This window comes from Momordica charantia (assembly GCF_013281855.1).
Source record: "Momordica charantia cultivar OHB3-1 chromosome 9 unlocalized genomic scaffold, Mcharantia_2.0 BLBB01000009.1, whole genome shotgun sequence".
Taxonomy (NCBI): Eukaryota; Viridiplantae; Streptophyta; class Magnoliopsida; order Cucurbitales; family Cucurbitaceae; genus Momordica; species Momordica charantia.
In genome coordinates, this window is record NW_028275167.1 from 30,365,017 (window position 1) to 30,381,385 (window position 16,369).

Genomic DNA, 16,369 nt, shown 5'->3' on the forward strand with positions numbered 1-16,369 from the left:
ACCTTTGACAATAAAAGTAAGTCATTTTATACATGTCATGTCGTCTGTGAGAAATGGGTGTACAATCTTATTAGAAGGAAAAAAAAAAGCCAATAATAATGGAAAGAATTTTGGTTTATTAGAATGATTCAATTGAAGAAAAAATCTGACCAAAACCAAAGATCTCATAGGCACCATGAAATTATTATCCTTATTATTTTTCAACAAGGATACAATATAAAATAAGAAATAATCAAACCTAAATAAACATTAGTTATCTATATTTATATTTTATTTGTATTTGTTAACCAAAGAAGTTTGATGGCGTTTTTTAACTTGTTACTCATACGAACGGTAATAATAATCTCTTTTGTAATCGAGTACTAATCAATATTTATGGTAGATATATCTCTTACATTTTAATTAATTTAACACACTAATCTAATGTTTTCGTTCTCGACACTAATTTTTTCACCACATTTCTATGGTATTTTTCCTTCTCTCTTTTTTCTTTGTATTATCGTATCAATATATGAGATTCATTTGATCACATGATTGTCTTTACTTTACTATAATTGAAAAAGTGAGAATTTTTACGATATCAAATTATAGATTGAGAAGACGCACGTTACCGACAAAAATTATATTATATGAATTAGATAATCTACATCATATATTAATTTTTGAAGTGATATATAAAATTTGATTGAGACAATATATTTTTGGAATCAAGAGAAGATTTGACGTTGTATTTAGGAAACAAAAAAATCATTTCTTATTAATGTAAAACTAATGACTAGGCAATATAGTAATAAAGAAGAGTTCTGAATTTGTAAAAATGATTCATGCATTTGTACAGATTTAATTTTGTCTCCAGTAATTAAGTAAAAGCCAAAAACAAGCATTAATGGTAATGAGATTAGTCAAATGCCACGATGTGTGCATTGTGTCATTGTCTTCAAATGAATATAATCATTATAATAAGGAAAAAAATTTGTCAAAATTCAACCTTCAAAAAAACACAATTAACCTTCAAATTATGTATTAATGTATCGTATTCTTCATGTAATCATATATGTTAATTGAATTATACCAAAAAGACAAAATCAACCCAAATATTAAATATGCTAAAATTAACGTAGTTTGACCTACCAAGATATATATTCTCAATCAAAATATGAAGTTAGAATCTCCGCTTACATTTAAAAAAAAAACCCTAATATTAAACACAGAAATGAATTAAAATCAAACCAATTGGAGAATACATAGCTCAATTGATTAATTATATATAAGACATATTCTTGACCAAAACGTAGAAGGTTCCGCTCTTGTTGTTCAACTAAATACAAATAAAATGAACCCTTCCTGTGTGGGTAAATAATGAAAAATTAAAGGTATTACAATTTTTTTATTACAACTACTTTCTGTATTTTTTACTTTGATTCATTATAGGCCATGTACTTCCAAAACATCCATTTTGTTCCTTATACTTCAAACTTTTGTTCATTTTAGTTTATTTTAATTCATGTACTTTAGAAATATTCATTTTGAGCTTTGTACTATTAAAAACAGTTCATTTTTGTCTCTTTATTTTTATTTTTATCTAATTTAATTCTATCATAATTTTAACATGACACTTCACTCATTAAAGTAGTCATAAATGATTTCAATTATGTATAAGATTTTTGTTAAAATTTTGCAAATAGAAGACTAAATTGGTCTCTTTTTAAAATATAAAAACCAAAACAAAGGCGACATTGGAAGTACACAAACTAAAATGAATAAAATTGAAAGTACATATATTAAATGAATATTTTAAAACTACAAAAACGAATCAAAACTAAAAGTATATGAAAAAAATAATATTTAAACCCCTTTTTAAACAAAAAAAGTTATTATATAGTTTGTTTTCGTAACAATAGGTTAGAATCCATATAAATGAATAAAATTTACCCCATCCATCAGCTTAAGCTTTTGGGTTGAGTGGTAGTAGCTTTATATTTATTTTGTTACTCATACGAAATTGCACTTTACCTGCGAACTTTATTTCACTCTTCCCCATTTTTTTTTTCAAATCTGAATAAAATGTTAAAAAGTGAAAAACGAAATATAAAAAATAGTTAGTGAATTAGTTTAACTTATTTTTAAGAGAAAAAATAGGATTACTGTCCAAAGGAAAAATTTGAAATTTGATTGGGGGACTTTGGTTAGCTTCAGGGTTCAAAATGTCGAAGACATGTCGACATATCGTTAGACATGTCGACGTGTCGAACATGTCGACATCGACATAGGGGAGAAAAGTCAATTTTTCCCCATGTCGTCGACATGTCTTTTTTTGTTTCTCTTATTCTTTAAGGTTATTTTATCTTCATCCTCTTCTTACTATGCCACTACAGTCTATAATTTCTCACAAATCTCGATGATTGTGATCTTAGTATGTTCAATGAAACATTCGAATTTTAATACTGTATAAAGCATAACTAATAAGATTTGGAATTTGCTTTATTGATAATTTCTAATCCAATCTAGTTCTTACTTATACAATCGAACAATATATGTGAAATATTGACATATATAAAGATTGAAATAATTTTAGAATTTTTTTAAAATAAAATATTATATACAAGTAGAATAGGTAACTTAATTAATACCAAAAAGATGATCTCGGAGGATCTAGTGCACTATCTTGATAACTTTGATATAAATTATCATAGTTTTCCCCGGTCATCCTAGACTAAAAGTTTTGAAGGTAGTTGCTCAAATGAGTGGAATATAAAGCACATACGGATCACATTAGTAGTAATCTGGATGAATGACACAATCACGAGGTTGAAGTGTTTGAAAATTGTGTAAATTTGATTGGAAAGTTGGATTGATGATTGATTTGAAAAATGTGTAAATTCAAATTGGAAAAGAGGAGTAGGTAAAAAGTAAACAGGTACGAGTTAATTAGAATTTAGAAATGTGTTTGGAAACTAAGTCGGTAATTATCTCATTTCCAAATAAATCCTATTATGAAAAACATAGTCAAAAGTTTACCATTAAAGTTTACTTTACATATTCAAATAATTTCCATCAATCTTCATTAAAGGAAAAAATCTTTTTTCGATATTTCCATCGACATCGACATTTTCATAAGTAAAATGGTCATATTCTTACATTTAATAGTTAAAGGTGATCAATTATAGGCTAATTAAGCTACAATTCAAGTTTTATTTGCTAATTCAAAAAATTTTCATCAATTTCCACAATTTCCATTATTTTTCCCGAAATATCCATCGACATCGACATGTCCGTAAATTCGAGACCTTGACATTTTCATCGACATTGACATTTTGAACACTGGTTAGCTTATAGGCCATAGCCAAATATTAATGTCGTTTTTGGATGAAAAATGTGCAACTAATGACTAATAATCGAAGCGAATCTTTTAAGCCAATTGAAAAATAGAAAAGTCACCTTTTACATACATGTCATGCCTGTGAGATATGGATGCACAGTGATTTTTAAAAAGAAGAAAAAAAAGGTAAAGTAGAAAAAGAAAGAAAAAAAAAAGAGAAGCAAATAAATGCAACGAATTTGTTCCATAATTTTAAGTTAAATTTTGGCCTATCTTAAATGGTTAAAGTATATATATTTTTTTCATTACAAACTATCTATACTTTATTTGGGATGAATATTTGAAACAAATTAAAGATATAAATTCTTCAAACAAAACTATATCACATAAGTAAAAGAATAGGTTGATAAAGATAAAAACGGAGACATTTGAAGAGTGAGCGTCTAGGAATAGAAAAAATATTAGAAATTTACATAATTGATTTTTATTTGATTCAAAGTTTTAAAATCTTTATCAAAAGGGACAATTTTGAAATACACAAAAGTATACTTTCTAAAAGAAATGACTGAATTTCGTAATTATACTATATGATATAATATTGGGCAATCATTATTGATTATAGTAAAGGAAATGGAAAAGTAGGTGTTATTAAAAAAAAAACAATATAATATATTATATATGTTTGATAGGTGAGAGTAGGCACAAAAACCAGCCCATTATTTCTGTAACTCAACTGGATCATATCTTTGATCCGAGGGTTGACCAATCTTTCTTTGACCATGAAAATAAAAAATAATGAACGAGACAGAAACATCTTTTTTTTTTTTTTTAAATAGCAAAAAAGAAATCAGATTTGTTTTAAAGCTCTTCTAATCGCTTTCAAAGAAGATATTTTAAAGATCCATCGTAACGTTTGGGGTTGGCCAACTTATTGAGTGTGTATTTGGGGAGTTGAACTTGGACTTTTTTTCTTCAATCTCTTCAAACGCGGTCGTTTTGAAAACTTAAGTAGGTACCACCCGTTTTTGGGAAGTCTGAGTGCTATAGTCAATTGAAACACTATACCAAATCAAATACATTGAATCAAAATTCAAAATTTTGTGGCATTTTAATTTAAATTACCATTTTTATTCTTGAAATTTGAGAATTGAGAAAAGTCTACTAAACCTGTAAATTCTTAATCAACTACATTGAGAAAAGTCTACTAAATTTTTAATTATTCTTAATATGTCCAATAAATTACTCATATTTGAAAATGTCTCATATGGGAGAATTGCATTGCAATTCATAAATGTCAATTTTTTTAATTAAATAAATTTTTTAGTTAAATAATTGAAATATAGAAATCAAACTATTAAATTTTGAGAGGGTAACATGAACTTTATTTGCTGTTTGTAATTCCCTAAAGGGTTAAAGAGGGTGCAATTGGTCATAATAAAGGGATGGTCCCTTTCATCCCTTAGTTGGAAGACGCCTTCCCTTCAGCTTCAACCCATGTGAATAAAAGTAAAGCCCTCGCACTCACCCTCGCCCACAGGGCCACATCCTGCCTCGAGAATTTCATGGGGTTTTTAGGAGGGTCAGAAATGACAACGAAGTAGAGCAGGATCGAGAATGCTTTCACCATTCCCGATCGCGCAAGGAGTTTCGATTTCTATTCTCACGAGGAAAATTCTATGTTTATTTATTTTTAGTTTAGTAATTGTAGGGGGACGATTGAACCATCAATAATAAGTATGATGACAATGTTGGGTTTGTGAGGAGTGGAAACAAAGTTCCACATTGGCTATGGAATAGAATGATCCTGGATATATATATGAGAGAGGACAATTATCCCCATTGCTATGAGGCATTTTGGGTGAAACCAAAAGTAAAGCCGTGAGGGCTATATCCAAAGCGGACAACGAGAGATACTCGGTAATGTTGGAGTTGAAGTTATTTTTTATTTTTGTAGGTTGTGTATTTCTTTAAATAACTGAAGTTATTTTTTCATCCAAATAATCACATACTAGCATGCTAGCACAAGTCATACCTAAAAAAGGGAAAAAAAAAAAAAAAGCTGGATTCAGTAACAGTCTTAGAAAAAATATTTGTAAAAATAAAAACTAAAGTACTTGCGGAAACAAACGCATAACAAACCTTACAACTTCTTAAAAATTTTCGGTGGTTGTTTTTCAAATTGTTTCAAATTCAAATTTCAGTTATTTTTAACGTTCATATTTTGTTGCATGAAAAAATCGTTTCACAAGAAAACTTTTCGTACAATATAAAAAATAATATTTATCCTATTCTATAAAACAATCAATCAAAGGAGAGAAAAAAAAAAAGTCAAAATTTAGGTGTCATACTTATAAAGTAACATACATGTGACTCATTTAATGTGTGATACGCGTGTATCAATTTTATTCAAATTATCAACAAAATAAAATAATAGATTTTATACACAACTACCAAATTTTTGAAACTAATCCTAAAAGACAATTATATGATTTGTAAAATTGACCCTTTTAGAGGACTATAAATTATTGCTAATTTACAATAGATAATAAGTAGCTAGTTAAAATTATCAACAACAATCAGAAATAAGCATTATATAAATCAGACAAAGAATTAAAAATGACCCCAAAACTTCGTTATAGAAATTAAGAAAACCTTTGAAAGTGTTGAGTTGGTAAGAAGAGTATCCTAGCTTAGGGGAGAGAGTGATCCATAGTATATAAGAGAGCACAATTATTTCTATCGGTATGAGACATTTTGAGTGAAACCAAAAGTAAAGTTGTGAGGGCTATGCCGACAATATCATATCATTGTGGAGATATTTGAGGTATTTGGAGTACTGTTTGTTAAGGATCCCACATTGATAAGAAAATAAACCTAATAATGGTTTGTAATAGATATGAACTACTTCTCTCATTGTCAATTGATTTTTCGATGGAACTCTATGAATACTGATTTGGTATTAGAGCCCAAAACGCTCAAATGAGCATCCCATCCAAAAATGGGATCCGGACAAGATAGATGAACCAAAAGAGTTAGGACATATTAATGATCTCACATTGATAAGATAAGAAACCCAACAAGCAACTCACTTAAGGACAATATTTTACAAAAGTTTTAGACTTTAATTTCACAAGAATAACGTTGTAAATTTACAAGGGGACAACAATTTAAAATATTTATTTTTTTAGTAAGATATAAAAGGATGGAAATTTAGAATTCATAACTTTTTTATCATAAATACGCGTAAATTTTAAACAAAATTGAGTTCTTACAATTTTGTATTTAGCGAGTGGGTCCCATTAGGGTGGTCAAAATTTGACTTTTGGGACGTGGTTGAGAGAGGGGGTCATTCAACTACATTAATGTGTCTTGTATATGTATATAATTTCTGTAATTTCGTCACATTCAAAATACCAAGTTTGATTTTATCTAAGTATTTCCTTTCCTTCTTATCCACAATGATGTAGTAACAATTAATTTTTTTTCTTTTTAAAAACCTTTTCCTGTTTCTTCTTTTCCTTTCTTTTTCTGAAAGCAACTTATAGCCAAGCTCATCCATACTCATTGAATGAAAATAATCTTTGGAAGAAAAAAATAAGAAAATAAAATAAAATGTTGGAGTGTTCTTCCCAAGAAAACCCTTTGAATTCCTTTTTCAAAATCTTTTCTCCTTTTTTCTCCTTAAAAAATATATAACACGGCAATTGCCATATGAATAATTTTGAATGGATACTCGAAGCATCAATTATCAGTGGTTACGTAACCAAACTCAATACTTCTCCTTTTTTTTCCCTCAATAATTAGAATTTTACCTTCCATTTAAAATTGGTCTATTGTACCATTGGTTAACTATCCTCACAATATTATGCGCTCAAATAAGATATTAGACGAATTTTCTAAAACACGTGATTCTCAATCCGATAACTCAAGTAGGAAAGCCTACTTGCCACTAAGATGAGTAGCCTTACTTATCCATTCTCCTAGAGCAAAGACAATCCAATGAGATATCAGCTGACATTTGGTACAAGTACGGTCTCGATGTAACAAGATGACGAAGTATGGTTTCGCCAGTCAGAATATCTCTATCACACCAAACGTAAGTCTTGCGCAACGATAAAGCTCGAATCTTCCGTGAGACATTCTTCCAAAACGTTCCCCATAAACAGAGGAGTCAAATAATTTTCAAAAGTACCGCAAACATTTTGTATAATATACCTAATCTCTTATTAGCTTATCCAAAGTGGGTTCTAACTTAAACATCGAAGTACACTAAGTAGAGCATCGGTTTTGCAAATTGCACGTAGCATTCCATACCGCTCTCCGACAACCATGTCATCAGACGGAATTTCAACATCTAACAACTTTATGTGTTTGATGTTGTTTTATTATTATTATTATTATTATTATTATTATTATTATTATTTTGAGTAATTATCTGTCTGATGTTATGTTTTAAAAGTAAAACGCATGCACAGCATAGGATAAAATATATCTAGCTAGAATTTCAACTCTAACATCTCTCAACGGACCAATTGAATTGATGGATTTTTGTTGAAAAAAGGAGTGATTGGGCAAACAGGCAAGCTCTTATGTATATAAATATACACACACACACACACAAAAGTTTGCATAGTAGAGAGTTGGAATTGAAAATGTATATTTTTATACATTTTCATTGACCTTGAGGGAGAGAGGATAAGATTGATTGATTAAGTTTGCTATTATAATCATCTAAAACATTTAAGAGAATGAATATTGAAATTTTGGACGGTGCAACCAAATATTAGATGGATTTTTCATGAGACCTTGAATTTCGCTATTATAAAATCCTTTATTTTTTTTAGTACAATATGTGGGGGTGGGGAATCGAAACTCACGACCTCATAGTTGAAGATATATGTCAATTACCACTGAGCTATGCTCGCTTTGGCTATTATAAAATCCCTTTAAAAGTATATAGATAGTTCATAGTCCTATAAATACAATTTAAAACTCTTCTCCGTTTGGTGACTAGACTCGAGAGTTCAATTCAGGGATTTTCATGGGACTCTTGAATTTCATTACTATAAAATTTTCTAAACAAATATATGGTTTAGTACTATGAATCTGATGTGAAACTCTTATGCAATTGGCAACCATGACTTGAGAGTTTGAAAGGAATTTTCTTTTAATGGTATTTTAAAAGTTCTGTAATTGTATAAAAATGATTTTTTTTTTTTTGTAATTGTATCTTAAGAATTATATGATTAACCAAAAGATAATTTATTCAAAATCATTATTTTATGAGTAAATATTCTCATTAAAAAGCTAACATGAGCATAGTTTAACTGGTCTACTAATATCATGTTCAAATCTTCACCTTTACATGTTTTGAACTAAAAAAAATCTCATCGAGAAACAATCTTCCTAAGAAGACCATAAATTTAAAATTACTCTAAAACCAACTTATTTTTGGATTTTTTTTTAATAAATAGCATAACACCCCAGACATATCAAAATAGGGAGAGAAAAAGAAAAGAAAAAATAACCTAAGGAGGCCTACTTAGTATGTGATAATTAAATAGAATTTTTAAAAGTCAAATTACGTAGCTTTTTCAACTACAAATAATAATAATAAAAGAAAAAGAAAAGGAAAGTTCAATAATAATAATAAAAGAAAAAGAAAAGGAAAGTTCAATAAATAGAATAGAGCGTATTATTATTTTATCTTATTATTATCTTTTTTTTTTTTTTGAAAGAGGAAAATAGCCTTATTTCAATTTATGTTATTTCGGAGTGCCCGAAATGAAATGAAATGAAAGGAAAGGAAAGGAAAGGAAAGAAAAGAAAAGAAAAGTTATGGCCACATTTTTATTAGATTTCGAACACTTACAAAATTGTTTTAGTTTTAAGAGTTCAAAATTAGGTCATTCAATTTCAGTCTTCTAAGCTACCTCTATATGGCCACATTTTGATTAGATTAGTTGAATTGTGATATTGCTTTTGTTTGTACGTCTTCATTTCCCATAGAGAAGATAACAAGCAAGATTTTGCACATTTGTTTGTTTCTTTCAGCCCAAAAGAAAGGTTCAACATATTGATTTCGAGCCCAACTCAATAACACATACATAAAAAACCCAATTAAAAGAATGTCTAATAAATCATTTATGAGGAAAAAAAAAGTGTTCAGGAGTGGTTAATTTCACCAAAAATCCTTGCAAGAACATTCACCATCTCTAAAATGGTGAAATCTATTTCTATCTCTCACAATAATCTCCCTGTTAAAAATTTTGGATATCATCTTTGTCACATCATGGCAATCCCAACAAACTCTGAGGTTCTTCACAATTCTAATGGGCAATCCCTCCTTCAGGCTAATCAATCCAAATGCAATGGCCATCTTCTCACTGTGTTTACACAAAGCGTCTTCTTTTTCTTCTTCTTCTATGTCAAAGAGAACAGGGTTAGTATTTGCTACGTACCCGGCTAACTTTAGTCGTTTAGAAATATCTCCCCACATCGTTTCGATGGCATCGTAATTCGGGTGGGACTTGTCTCCTACAAAGAATTCATGAACTTCTCCATTGACCTCCATAACACTGCAACCAGGGGGCTTGCTTACACCTTCCACTTTCATAGACTGGCGCACATTACTTACCCTTTCCCAGTTCTTAGTGTCGGCGTATATGTTTGACAAAAGCACGTAGGCACCATGATTCTTGGCTTCGAGCTCTACCAGTTTTCTGGAGGCAACCTCACCCAACTCCATATTCTTGTACATTCTACACGCATTGAGTAGAGCTCCCCAAGCACCTGCGTGTGGCTTAAGGGGCATGGCGTTAATGAAGTTTAGAGCCTCGTCTAATCGCCCAGCTCGACCGTATAAATCAACCATACAACCATAATGCTCAAGTTGTGGTTCAATGCCATAGTCTCTCTTCATCGAGTCGAAATGCAGACGACCTTCATCGACCAGTCCGACCACACTGCAACCTCTTATAATGGAAATAAATGTTATTTCGTTAGGGGCAGCTCCTTCCTTTTTCATGAGGGAAAAAAGTTCAAGGCACTTCTCACCATAACCATTCATGGAAAGCCCACCTATGGCACTACTCCATGTATATACATTCTTTTCATTCATTTGCCAGAACACCTCCATAGCCTTATCAACATTCCCACATTTGAAATACATATCAACAAGAGCAGTACCGAGAGTGACAGTCATCCGTATCTTATTCCTCTCTATATAAGCATGAGCCCATCTCCCCTGGTCTAGTGCACCCAAGTGAGTGCAGGCCGTCAAAACTGAAACCATAGACACCTCATTCACCTTGACACCATCCATCTGCATAAGTTTAAACAGATTCAAAGCCTCCCTAGATTGGCCCCTCTGTGCATAACCAGCAATCATAGCATTCCATGAAATAGAATCCCTTTGAGGCATTTCGTCGAACAGGTCTCGTGCAAAACCAGTGTCACCACATTTGGCGCAGGCGCTCACCATAGCCGTCTGACAGACTAAATCTGGCTCCCGAACCGATTCGAACACACGATAGCATGAATTCAAGCAACCCATTTCAGCATACATGAAGATTAACCCACTTTGAACATGTGGGTCGAATTCGAAACCATGTTTGATAAGCGCACCGTGAACGGTTGGACCTGCTTCACAAGCAGACAACTGCGCGCAAGTCCGAACCAGAAAATTGAAAGTGTAATTATCTGGTGACATAAGGTCATTGGATTGGAGAATTCTGTTGTAAAACTGAAAGCTTTTGTGTGGGGTTGAACTTCTGGAATAGGCTCTGATCATGGAGTTTAACGTAAATAGGGTTGGGTCGGCACATTGGTCCAGAATTTGATTAGAGTAAGCTAGATTGGTCGGGTTTTTAAGGGCAATGGATGCAACAAATTGGCCTAAAAGTTGGCGATCGGTCAGAAGGCCATTAAAGAGCAATTGGGTGTGGATTTTCTTGAGCTCATTGAGCGTGGTGAAGGAATCGATCAGAGAAATTGTTGGGTGCTTTGCGATATTTCTTAAGGTGCTCATAAGTGCTAATCAAAGCAGAAAAAGAAGATCGCATACAGCAGTCAGAATCATCTGGTATTTTTACTGTGGGAGCAACGCCAGAATGAAACCGAAAGAAACTTTTGCTTAGGGGACGAAGTGATTTGTGTTCTTGGCAGAGAGCGAGATAGTCAAAGTGTGTGCGACCGACCAATCCTTTGAAGGGGACATTCATACATGGCAATAGTTATAGCATACGTTAAATTGCAAATATAGCACAATCCCAAGTCGATCTTGAATCAAAATTTATGAAAAATCCCAAAAAAAAAAAAAACTCATAACATATATCAATATCGTGTGTGTAACAATGATACAAGTCGTTGGATGCGAATTCTGGCCTGCCACGTGTCATGATCAAAATGATGAGTTGAATTAACGCGCGCACAAAATATAGGAGTTGACTCCAAAATACCCAAATCGGCAGTCGGGGTAGGACCTACAGTACCGAGCCGACCTAAGACGAAGTCCGTAACAATGTCTTTTCCGAACCCGACAACACGCCGCGTTTTTAGGGTGTGTCAGAGTTCCTAATAGAAACCCTTGCCTTAAATCCAAGGTACGCAACCCTAGATAAACTTGGCGAGTTAGATCGGACTAGAACTAACTTACTCGTCGGAGTGCTAACTTTGTTTTGCAGGTTTCGTGAGTTGTCTGGGAAGGGGTGGAACAGCGGCCAATAGCTCATCCTGTACGTTCCGATCTTATACTAATCCGAGCTTGACAATTTCGAACTCAAACACACGTCTACCACTAATATACCATATCAATGATTATACAACTTTCATTTTTTATTGATGTTTCGTTTGCTTGTTTAATTAATATTTGGTCTATCACTAATATATTATATTAATAAAATTGAAATAGTATATTAATGATTGTATAACTTTAATTTTCTATCGGTATTCTTTGTGCATATCGATATACTATTTGGTCTGTCATTTTAATACACCATATTAATAGAATGAAAATGATATATTACACATTATGTTAGTGTTCTAATGTTTATTTAATATTCGTCCTATCTCTTTTGAATGACATTGTTTAAGATGATTTTTTCTAAAATAATATTTTTTAAATAATAACACTTTTTTAAAAAGAATTTTAGAAGAATAACTAATTTAGAATTAGTAAACATTTATAGAGTAATCTTAGTTGAGCAAAAGTTCTTTTTTCTAAAAAAAAAAAATATAGAATATCCTGTAAATTAAATAGTTAAACAAATTCACATTTATAGAGCGTGGGCATACTATATATTAATTTTGACACGTGTATTATAAAATCCAAAACGGCTGATTAAATATTTAACACACGTGGAACAAGAAGATATTCCATAAATTGAAATGACCTTTGCCAAACTAAAATTCAAGAGAACAAAAACCTCAATCCATTGTCCTAACACAATTTAAGATTTTTCTATCTTTTATGAATTCATAGAATATTCTTTTGATTTTCTTTTACTTTTTCTCAAATGGAGATGAGAAAGTAATATAAAAAGTTTTGATTGGAAACATACCTTATAAAAAATTTTATTTTATTTTATTTATATTTTTTATTGTTTCTTATCCTCCTTTATACATCTCTATATATAGTACTTGTCGAAATTTAAAAATCAATTAAATCAAGTAAGTTCAATTTAATTAACCACGATCTTCTACTACCAACATCTGTACAATACTAGCTTTTCTAATGTGTCTCTCCTTTATATGTGTATCAAAACACTGAATCCTTAAATTCTTACCGTACCACTACATCAAAAAAAAAATTACAGAAAATTTGATGGTAGTTGTTTCCAACTCAAAAGATTATCGAGAAGAAAAGAAAAGGCAATATGAAAAGTAGTTGTTTTGCTTTAATTTTTTTTGATGTTAACATAAAGTAGCCGATATTCCATAATCGTTAGGGATTTAAAATCAAAGGCAATGGAGGGTGGCAACCCAGAATCACTCTCATTTTCACCTCTACAGTGTAAATAGTGCTAGATAATTTCTAGACTCTTGTAAAGGTATGATTGGCTCTTCTAAATTAAAGCCATAGGAAAAAAAAAAGTGGCCCTCCTGCTCTTTGGCTCTATCCATCAAGTTTTTTGTCATGTAACCAAGTCTTTTCCTTTTGGGCCCATAATTTTACAAATGCTGCTTTAACAAATTCATTTATTAATGAAACGCCACTTAATTTCAATATGAGGGGCCAAGGCCAACATTGATGGTAAGATATCAAAATCACATGAAAATGTATGGGGGAGTAAATCGATTTACATCATTAAACTACAAATTTAGTATTTGAACTTTGATCGAACAAATATGAGTTGATTTGGCATAGTGCTCATCAAATAAACAAAAGGTATAATATGCTCTCTTTTCTCTTTTCAAAGATGGTTACGTTTTAAATTTAGGGACTAAATTGAGAAAATCATTAAAGGATAGGCTAAATTTATACAATTTTACCCATTTATATTCTTTTGGTCTTAATTTCAACACGAGGGGGAATAGTTTTAGACAGCAAAAATTCAAATTTCTCTCAATGTGTCTGTCAGCAAGCCAAGCTACCAAACTTGTTGATGCAACTTTTTCCTCATCTTTGTCGTCAAGTTTCTGCGGCATTTGTTTATAATTTGCAAGAATGATGGGGGTGCGATCTCGCTCCCTCTCTCCAACTTTCCACACTATAAAATTGCCATCCACGCCTCCAAAAAAACATCCATTTTTCTCACTTCTTCAAGCAAGAAAAATGTTGAATTTTTTAGCCTGATTTGTGAATCCCAAATGCACCCATTTCCCACCTATGGATTCTGAAACGACCCTTTTTGTGCCAGAGGCTGAAACTAATTCCCAGTCCCTTTGGATCTCCAACTCTGGCTCCTCCATGGAAGGCAGATTTCTGCAAGAACAAGCAGATGGAGCTCGGAACTCTGCAGGGAAAAAACGAAGGCTCACAGTGGACCAAGTTCGGTTACTTGAGAGGAATTTTAATGTGGAGAACAAGCTTGAACATGAGAGGAAGGTTCAACTTGCAGAGGAGATCGGTTTGCGGCCTCGCCAAGTTGCAGTTTGGTTTCAGAATCGAAGGGCTCGCTCTAAAACCAAAAAAATTGAGATTGATTATGAATCCTTGAATGCTGAATATCATAAACTCAAGAAAGACTATACCAGTCTTGTCAAGCTGAATCATGATCTCAAAGCTGAGGTAAACTCGTTAATTTCAGTTGATAAATTACCATGTTATAGTAAATTTAATATTCTATTAATAATTTGCTTCAATATTGTATTGATTGTGGCTCTTTTCTGCCACACAGGCTGATGAACTGAGAGAAAAATGGGCTGCTGCTGAGAAGATGAGGAACCCTTTAGAACCAGTTGAAGTTGAAGTTGAAGCCATGGATTCATCAGTTACAGAGCTTGGAAAACCAAATACAAGCACAATGGGTGAAGATTTGTACAACGTGCAAATGGGGTCATCCAGACAGGAAGAGGGCAGCCGAAGTTCAAGCAAAAGTGATGGCTTTTATTCTGAAAGCCCCACCATGGAAAACCAGTCACAGTCGGATAATTTCTTGCGAGATGAAGAAGATGAATTGGGCAAATTGGTAAAACTAGAAGATGAAATTTATGCTGATGAGTTCATTGATTCCTTTAATTTTATCAGTACCGCAGTTGAGGATCAATCTCTCTGCTTCTGGTCTTGTTGAAGTATACTTCTAAGTAAATGTTAAAATGTACTGAAGGCATAGTAATAAAAGATTTTGCAAGTCATCAATGCAACTTCATTTACTGTCATTTTGAGTAATCATCTTCAAACTGTCCTCACAAGAACCAGCAAAAGAGATCGCTTTTGACAATGAAGCAACGAAAAAAATGCTCATCATTTGTTTAATGGGTCGAAAGATCTAAAAAGTTTCAATTTTCAATCATACATTTTTTATTTTAAGACCCTTGAGAAACGTTCTCTGTTTCACGTTGCCAGAGTAAATGTCAAATTGTGCAATCTTTTCAAAAAGAGTCGCTTGAAAATTGAAATCCTAACAAAGAAAAAGGGGCAGGTGGAAAGTTAAATTTGTGAATGGCCCAGATGTCAAAAGATTATGAACAGGCCAAAATGACTTTTGGGCAATCCCGTTGCATTGCTTATGGATATTGACAGCTCCACCTTCCATTATTGACATATTTGAGTCTGATCTCAACCTTTTTGTCTCTGCAATGGACTCCAAAATAGTTTCTTAATCTGATTGAACAAGCCATCACCGCCCAAGAGAGAGAAGATGAAGATACAATCCAAATAAATAAAATAAGAAAGAATCTGGTATATATGTGGACTTTGTAGCTCCAACTCTTATGGTCCATAGTCTGTCACGTCCTTCTCTTGCACAAAATTGTTCTGAAAAACTTGTACAAGTAACTTTCAGTGACGTGAGGATTTCTTAAGCCATTCATTTGGGGTTTTCTAAGGGAAAGAGATGGGTGCTTTTACTGCTATTGAAACAGGAACTTCAACAGAAAGTTTCTGTGTTGGTGCAACACCATTTTCATGAAATAGGAAGCTTTTTTCTTGGCTGTAATGAAAGATCTACGGCAGCAGTGTGAAAAGTAAAACAAATCAGGTTGAATTGTAAAGATTAAACTTGTAATTTAAAAAATTAAATATTATTAGCTTAAAAAAGGGTGCACGTGCGATTGGAGACACTTGGCTGAGATGGGATTTGAAGATCTTTTACTGTTGGAATGGAGGCTCCAGCATTTGGCACATGTGATATTGATGTTTCATCAATCGCAATCAGTGAATAATGATGGTGTCAAGCTTTTTTAGGTTTAGTTTTTAATTTCTTGTCAAGTTTTGAATGCAACAGTCAGGTTTTTGCGTATCGAGAATGAATTAATGTGCTGTTTCCAGTACTTGTTGAACTGGACGGTGCAGTTATTTCCAAATAAAATACAAAAAAGTTAGCCTACTTTGCCTTAAAATTTTGATTGATTTATGTTTAGAGTATTTAGAGGATTTAGATTAGGAGC

At 32.2% G+C, this 16,369-nt stretch overlaps 2 protein-coding genes across 2 annotated transcripts; one reads left to right on the forward strand and one right to left on the reverse strand.

Annotated features, from left to right (window-relative positions):
- Positions 1–9,344: 9,344 nt before the first annotated feature.
- Positions 9,345–11,539, reverse strand: LOC111019070 (Tetratricopeptide repeat (TPR)-like superfamily protein). Its single transcript, XM_022295353.2, has one exon. It carries the CDS (start codon positions 11,346–11,348, stop codon positions 9,501–9,503), a length of 1,848 nt encoding a protein of 615 aa, XP_022151045.1. The 5' UTR covers positions 11,349–11,539; the 3' UTR covers positions 9,345–9,500.
- A 2,369-nt stretch (positions 11,540–13,908) lies between these two features.
- ATHB54 (Homeobox-leucine zipper protein family) lies at positions 13,909–15,139 on the forward strand. Its single transcript, XM_022295506.2, has 2 exons — positions 13,909–14,549; positions 14,659–15,139. Exons 1-2 carry the CDS (start codon positions 14,148–14,150, stop codon positions 15,049–15,051), a joined length of 795 nt encoding a protein of 264 aa, XP_022151198.1. The 5' UTR covers positions 13,909–14,147; the 3' UTR covers positions 15,052–15,139.
- The last annotated feature ends 1,230 nt before the right edge of the window (positions 15,140–16,369 follow it).

Bases quoted from the DNA above. Each gene is read 5' to 3' on its own strand.
- LOC111019070 (XM_022295353.2), bottom strand. From the start codon at position 11,348: ATGAGCACCTTAAGAAATATCGCAAAGCACCCAACAATTTCTCTGATC.
- ATHB54 (XM_022295506.2), top strand. From the start codon at position 14,148: ATGGATTCTGAAACGACCCTTTTTGTGCCAGAGGCTGAAACTAATTCC. The intron at 14,550-14,658 runs GTAAACTCGTTA...TCTGCCACACAG, and splicing joins ATCATGATCTCAAAGCTGAG to GCTGATGAACTGAGAGAAAA.